This window comes from Penaeus chinensis, chromosome 41 (genome assembly GCF_019202785.1).
Source record: "Penaeus chinensis breed Huanghai No. 1 chromosome 41, ASM1920278v2, whole genome shotgun sequence".
Taxonomy (NCBI): Eukaryota; Metazoa; Arthropoda; class Malacostraca; order Decapoda; family Penaeidae; genus Penaeus; species Penaeus chinensis.
In genome coordinates, this window is record NC_061859.1 from 12,085,148 (window position 1) to 12,092,647 (window position 7,500).

At 35.2% G+C, this 7,500-nt stretch overlaps 1 protein-coding gene across 1 annotated transcript in view; it reads right to left on the reverse strand.

Annotated features, from left to right (window-relative positions):
- The window catches only part of LOC125047562 (homeobox protein Hox-A3-like), a 19,409-nt gene extending 18,105 nt beyond the window's left edge, over positions 1-1,304 (reverse strand). Inside the window, exon 1 of the mRNA XM_047645837.1 lies at positions 635-1,304. Within this exon, the coding sequence (XP_047501793.1) occupies positions 635-1,304 (670 nt within the window). The remainder of the gene's footprint in view (positions 1-634) is intronic.
- Positions 1,305-7,500: the final 6,196 nt, after the last annotated feature.

The window sequence follows — 7,500 nt, forward strand, 5'->3', positions numbered from 1 at the left end:
AAGCGAGAGACGGAGAGAGAACGAGAGATAAACACAGAGACAGTGCCCGAGTGTGAAAGGAGCGGAAATATCTGTCAAACGAGGCAAGAAATATGTCCTCCGAAGCCAAAAATCCGAAGAAAATCGAGGAAGAAATAAATGAATTCAAGAACCAGCGAAGGAGACGGAGGTTGTGACACCGAATAAGATTTTTGTGTTTGACGACCTTCGTTTGAAAGGAATACCAAATTTTGACTTTTTTTTTCGGGAGTCGGATGAGGTTTCGCGATGGTCGTGGATATTTTGAGAAGTGAAATCCGCGAGATTTCTATTTTGTGTAACTGTATGGACGTTTGTATCGATTGTTTCTTTTTTAACGATATATGTGATTTTGTGAACGTATGTGCTTCTGCTCTTTCTTTCTTTTCTTAAAGAATCCTTGCGGAAGAATGCACATTAGTATTAACGTGATTAACGAAGACTAACACCGCACAAACACCGCACAAAGGCACCACTAACACGACACTTCACGAAGATAACACTGCACTAACAAGACGTAAGAGCGAGCACCACAGCACCAACATAACACAACACTGAGTGAACACGTCGATCAGAACTTAACACTACACGGATAACACTGGAGGAAGGGGCTTACCTGTGCCAGACGGGAGCGAGATGGGCGTGAGTTGATTCGGGGGCGTGACGACCTGCGGCGGCTGGCCCTGCACGCCCGTGTTGTGCTGCAAGGGCGGGGGCTGCTGCTGTTGTTGGGGCTGGTGCTGCGCCTGCTGCTGCGGGGGCTGCGGCAGCGTGGGCACCTGCGTCTGCACGGGCGGTGGCTGGGCGGCTGCGACCGACACGGGCGGCGGGCTTTTCTTGCCCGGCTGGGGGCGCGGCTGCTGTTGCTGCTGCGCCTCCCTCGCCCACGCCATGTACTCCTTGTTGAAGCCCACGGCCGAGGGCTCGCAGTAGCCCACCTGCGGCCCGGCCATGTAGGCCCCGTACTCCGGCTGGTGGTGGCCCTGGGGCATCACCATGTGCTGGGGCATCATGTTGGAGGCGAGGCCGCACGCTGCGCGGTAGTCTACATACTCGTCGTAATACTGTCCGCAGGCGGCGCCGGCCATGTCATAGCCGTAGCCGTTGTTGAAGGCGTTCTCGTAGTAGGAGGTGTAGGCCGGCGGCTGCGCCGGGTATGTTTCGTAGAAGGTCTTCTGCATTGCGGAGGCAGTGGGGGCGGCTGGGACGACGCCTGCGCTGGCCGGTGGTATGTCCTGCGTGTCACACGGCACCAGGTGTACTGACCCTTGGCCCGGCTCGCCCATCTTCTCGACCTCAGGTCACGTGCCCCGGCTCAGCCAATCACGGGCCAGGAACGAGGTCAGCCGCTCGCCTGCAAGAGGGAATCATGTGAACGCGCGGCAAGCCCGGCCCCTTGACCCTGCGTGACCTAGCTTGCCTATCATGACACGCCGTTTAGTGCGTTACCAAAACACAATTAATTAGGGAGATTTATGACCTAAATTTGAGCACAGGTGAGATGTCCATAACACATGAAACGGTGTTAATTGGTCCATTAGGCTGACACTAAAGACAGGAAATATATACATGTTAATATACATGTTGATGAGGACGAAACGAGATAAAGAAATTATAAAAGCAAATACCTAACTGTATATTACCAACGATGGAGACAGAATCTATAAAAATAAGCCTATTACTCTATGAAATACAATAATTAAACACTACATTGCTTATTAACTGTAAGCCTTCAGACATATTGATCTGAATTCTCACACACGCTACAAAACCGATATGCACTTGATTCAATAGATATATTAGATTAGTATGGTCATGGTGATGATGATGGTAATTATCAAAGCAAGAACAACAGTGCTAATGATGACTAATAAAACAATTAGACAACAACGACAGCGGCAGTAATATCATAAATAGCAACTGTAATACAGCTGATAAGAATAAACAATTGATGCCAATGAAAATTATAATTCTAAATGTAAAACGAATCGTGATAACATTGTTACAACAGAAACAGCAGTAACAGTTACAACAACACCAACGTTAACAACAGCAATAATAATAATAATAATAATAATAATAATAATAATAATAATAATAATAATAATAATAATGACAATAATGATAATAATAATAATAATAATGATAATAATAATAATAATAATAATAATAATAATAATAATAATAATAACGATTAATAATATTAATGATTAATAATAATGATTAATAATAATAATAATAATAGTAATAATAATAATAACAATAATAATAACAATAACAATGATAACAATAATAATAATAACAATAATGATAATAATAATAGCAATGATAATCGTTATAAAACAACAACAACAATAATAATAGCAATAATAATAATAATAATAATAATTATAATAATGATAATAATAATAATGATAATAATAATAATGATAATAATAACAATAACAAAATAGTAGTGATGATAATGATATCAATCATAGTATTACTATCAAATTCAAAGTCAGAATACGTTATTAAATTTGTCACAATGGTTATTCTCATTACATAAGAACATACTTTACAGCACATCTAGATATAAGATCCACACAGAATTAATGGAAGTCTTGCTTCTCCTTTTATTTTGAAACCTGGTGTGAATAATGATTTAAGAAATGTTCTTTTAATGTATAGCTTGTATTCGTGTTCTGACTGTTTCTGATATGATGAGGCAATTGGGTCCAAATCATACCTGTCTTGATTGGATACAGGTTGTGTCGCCTATGGTTGGAAGGGTTAATATCTACTTTGGATAAAACCTTGAATTATTTTGTGAATTAGTATGCAAGTATCATAGCTGTAGTTGTATTGTACTGTTAGCCAGTTCATCTATGTGTGGGATAATGTGGTCATACTTATTTACGTTACGAATGCAACTATCGTAGCAAAACTTTGTAATTATTTTCAGAATTTGACCTTTGGTTGTTTGTTGTACCCCATATGTTTAAGCAATAGTTGATTATACTAAGAGCTAGTGTTTTTACAACGGATGTCCTGGTTTCAGCAAGGATTCTATTTTTCAAATGTTTTAGGTGCATCAATGTGCCGAATTCTTTTCTGTGGAAGTTGTCGACATGTGTCTCAAATGTTATGAATCGATCAGTGTAGGGTTTTTATCGAAGTCTTCGGTCATGGTTAGTGTTTACAGGAATTTGTGCGATGTTTTGTCGACTACCTATGAAGCTACATCGATTTATATCTGGATTTATTTTGAGGCTATTTGTGTCAAAGTACCCTTTTACTTCTGCCAGTGTTTCCTTTTCTTTTCTTTTTTTTAACATGAGAAAAATTGTGAATCATTTTGGGCGATGGTTGATAGATTATTTACGATTATTGTGAACAGAAATGGGCCTAATATAGATCCTTGTGGAACGCCCAAAGATAACATCTGTTTTGTTGATATATTCTCAAGAATTCTAACTGATTGGGTTTTGTTACTGTAATGATAACGATAATAATAAGAAGAATATGGTAGAAATAAGGCAAAATAAATAATGTTAACAATAAGAGCAATAATGATGATTATAACAATTATACTGATGATAATAATAAAAGTAATAATAATAATGATAATAATAGTGATACTAAAGACAATGATAACAATAACATTAACAACAATAACACTGATACTACTACTACTAAAAGTAATAATAGCAATAAGAAGCACATATATAAGACTAATAATAATAATAATAATAATAATAATAATAATAATACTATTCATAGTTATAAAAACAATAATAATATTCATAGATATAAAAACAATAATAATAATCATAATGACAATACTGAATGCAAATAATGATAATAATAATAACAATAATAATAAGAATAATCATAATAACGATAATAATAATGATAATAATAATAATAATAATAATAAGAATAATGATAATAATAATAATAATAATAATAATGATAATAATGATAATGATAATATTAATAATAATAATAATAATTAAATACTACTACTACTACCACTGCTAATTATAAAGGCGATGATAATAATGATAATGATAATAATAATAATAATTGATAATGATAATAATAATTATATTAATAATAACAATATATCAATATTAATTTTAAAAATAATAACAAAAACAAGAATGAAGACGATAATATCAACAACAACAATAATAATAACGACGATAATAATAACAACAATAGAATAATGATGATGATGATAATAATAATAATAATGATAATAATAATAATAATAATAATAATAATGATAGCAATAATGACAATAATAATAAAAATCATGATGGTAATAATAATCATGATAACAATAACCATAAAATAAATAATAATAATAAAGGTGATAATGATAATGAAAATAACAATAACAGTAATAATAATAATAATAATAATGATAATAATAATAATAATGTCAGTGATGATGATGGTAATGATAATGAAATCATGATGACAACAACAACAATAATAATGATAATAATAATAATAATTATTATTATTATTATTATAATTATTATAACAATAAGAATAACAATGGTGATATACTACTATTACTATTACTAATATTAATAACAATAATAATAGTAATAGTATTGATATAAATCATCATCATTCCCTCATCATAATGATAATAGTAATAATAATAACAATGACAGTAATAATAATAATTATAAAAGATAATGATAATAATAATAACAATAATAATAACAACAATAATAATAATAATAAGAAGAAGAAGAATAAAATAATGAAAATAACAATAATAATAATAATAATAATAATAATACCAACAACAACAACAAGAACAACAATAATAATAATGATAATAATAATAATAATAATAATAGTAATAATGATAATAATAATAATAATAATAATAATAATAATAATAATAATAATAATAATAATAATAATAGTAATTACAATAAAGATGATAATAATGATAAAAATGATGATAAAAATAACAATAAAAATGGTACGCTTATTAATACTAATATTAAACAATAATGATAATAATGATAATAATGATAATAATGATAATTATAATAATTATAATTATAATAATTAAAATAATAATAACAAAAATAATGATAATATAAAGATATTAACTATATTAATAATATTAATAATAATAAAGATAACATTATAATTATAATAAAGTGATGATAATATGTTAATAATAATAAATGAAGATAATAATAAAAATAACAATAATAATGATGATAATAAAAATAACATTAACAATAACCATAACAATAACAACACAACTGCCGATGAAGATGATGATACCCTCGATCACGATTAAGATAACGATATAATCCCACGGGAAGACACCACACACACACACACACACACACACGCACACACACACGCACACGCACCTTATCCAACAGGCGACCACCATTAAAAACAACAATAATCCTTTCGCAGAGAACACCGAGCACACTATCTCCAGGGCGTTGAAGTCACCGAGAATCTCCCGGTTTTCTGAGAAGACTCGCCAGCCAGCCAGCCAACCAGCCCGAGTCTTTAAAGGAGGAACCTGGCCACGAAGAGGGACTCCTCCCGCTAAGGTCCGTGTCACAGCGGAGACTTACGGAGGGCCTTGGCTCACCAGGAAAACTAATGACTTCGGGTTATCGGTGGGGCTTGTACGGTGGGGGTGGGGGTGGGAGGAGGAGGAGGAGGAGATGGAGGAGGAGGAGGAGGAGGAGGAGGAGGAGGAGGAGGAGGAGGAGGAGGAGGAGGAGGAGGAGGAGGTAGGTAGGTAGGGCGTGGGGGTGGAGGAGGAGGAAGGGCGTGGGGGTGGAGGAAAGAGGGGGGGGGGGCTGGAGAGAGAGAAAAGAGGGGGGGATGGAGGGAGAGGAAAGAGGTGGGTGGAGGGAGGGGGGAGGAACAGGGAGGAAGGGGGATTAAGGGGAAGGGAGGGGGAGGGAGGGGGGAGAGAAAGGGGGGAGGAGGAGTGAGAGAGAAGGGATGGAGAGGGTTTGTAGGGGTGGGGGAAAGGGGGGAGGAGGAGGAGGTAAGTGTGGGGTGGGGGGGAAAGGATTCGCAGGGGGAGGGAGAGAGGGAGTGGAGGGGAAGAGGGAGAGCGAAAGGGGGGAGGGGGTAGGCGGGAGATGGATATAGGAGGAGAAGGGTAGGCAGAGGGGGAGGGAGAGGCGAAGTAAGCAGGTGTACTCGTACATATATGTCTAAAAATTTACACAAACCAAAACAAATCCACAAGAAAAGAAAAGAAAACTCAACGAATCTACCAACACAACAATCTATAACAAATACAAACAATAATAATAATGACACAAAAAAGAAGGTTTCCAAATGCCCTATATTCCCAAATAATCTGAGGTAAACCAACAAACAATTATAGACCGAAATGTCACCAGGGAGCGGCTGGTAAGATCATCTTGCGGTCAGAGCTGTTATCAACATAACATCCTGTCCCAACGCTTGTCACTGCCCCCTACCCCCTGCCCCCTACCCCCTTTTTCCTTATATACCCCCCTGCCCTCCACCCCCCTTTTCCTCATATACCCCCACCCCACCCCTTCCCCCCCCTATCGCCTATCATTACCGTCATGAACTTCGATTACCTTGTGATCTTTATGGAAAATACATCTCTCAGCAAGATAATTAGTGATTTTTCAATATTTTTTTTTCGCGTATCAGTGATATATATATAAATATATATATATATATATATATATATATATATATATATATATATATATACATATATATATATATATATATATATATATATATATATATAAAGAGAGAGAGAGAGAGAGAGAGAGAGAGAGAGAGAGAGAGAGAGAGAGAGAGAGAGACAGATATATAAATAGATAGGTTTTTTTCTTAGCATATCTTCGATAGACAGATATACATCAATAGACAGAGGGATAATAAATGGATAGAAATAGATAGATAGACGGATACATATATATGTATATATATATATTTATATATCCATATATACACACAGATATACAGAAACGAATGAATACATAGATACACTGATAAGCTCCTTTTATTCTTTTATCATTTTTTTTCTTTCATGAGATAGTCTCTTCCTGAAGATCTGCGCCGCTGATTATCTTGATATCCTGATAATCTCTTTTTGCCGCAATCAGCGTTGGGATCTGATAATTGATGTATCAGTAAATCTACTTCTATTAATCTTGCGGTCTTTTTGGATGTGAAATAAAGGCTCTTTGGATCGTTAATATTATCAGATATTTTTTTTTTTTTTTTTTTTTTTTTGGTGTGTGTGTGGGGGGGGGGGGGGGGGGAGGTAAGTGATAAAGAGGAATTATGGTTTCGATGTTTCCTCTTCGTTCTCATGAAAGTGATTCATGCTTTTAGAGTATATATACATTTTAAGAGACTTTTAACTTCTTGCTTTATCTCTTTACTTTTTCTTTTTGTCTCTGCTTCTGTGTCTGCCTCCGTCTTTGTCTCTGTCTC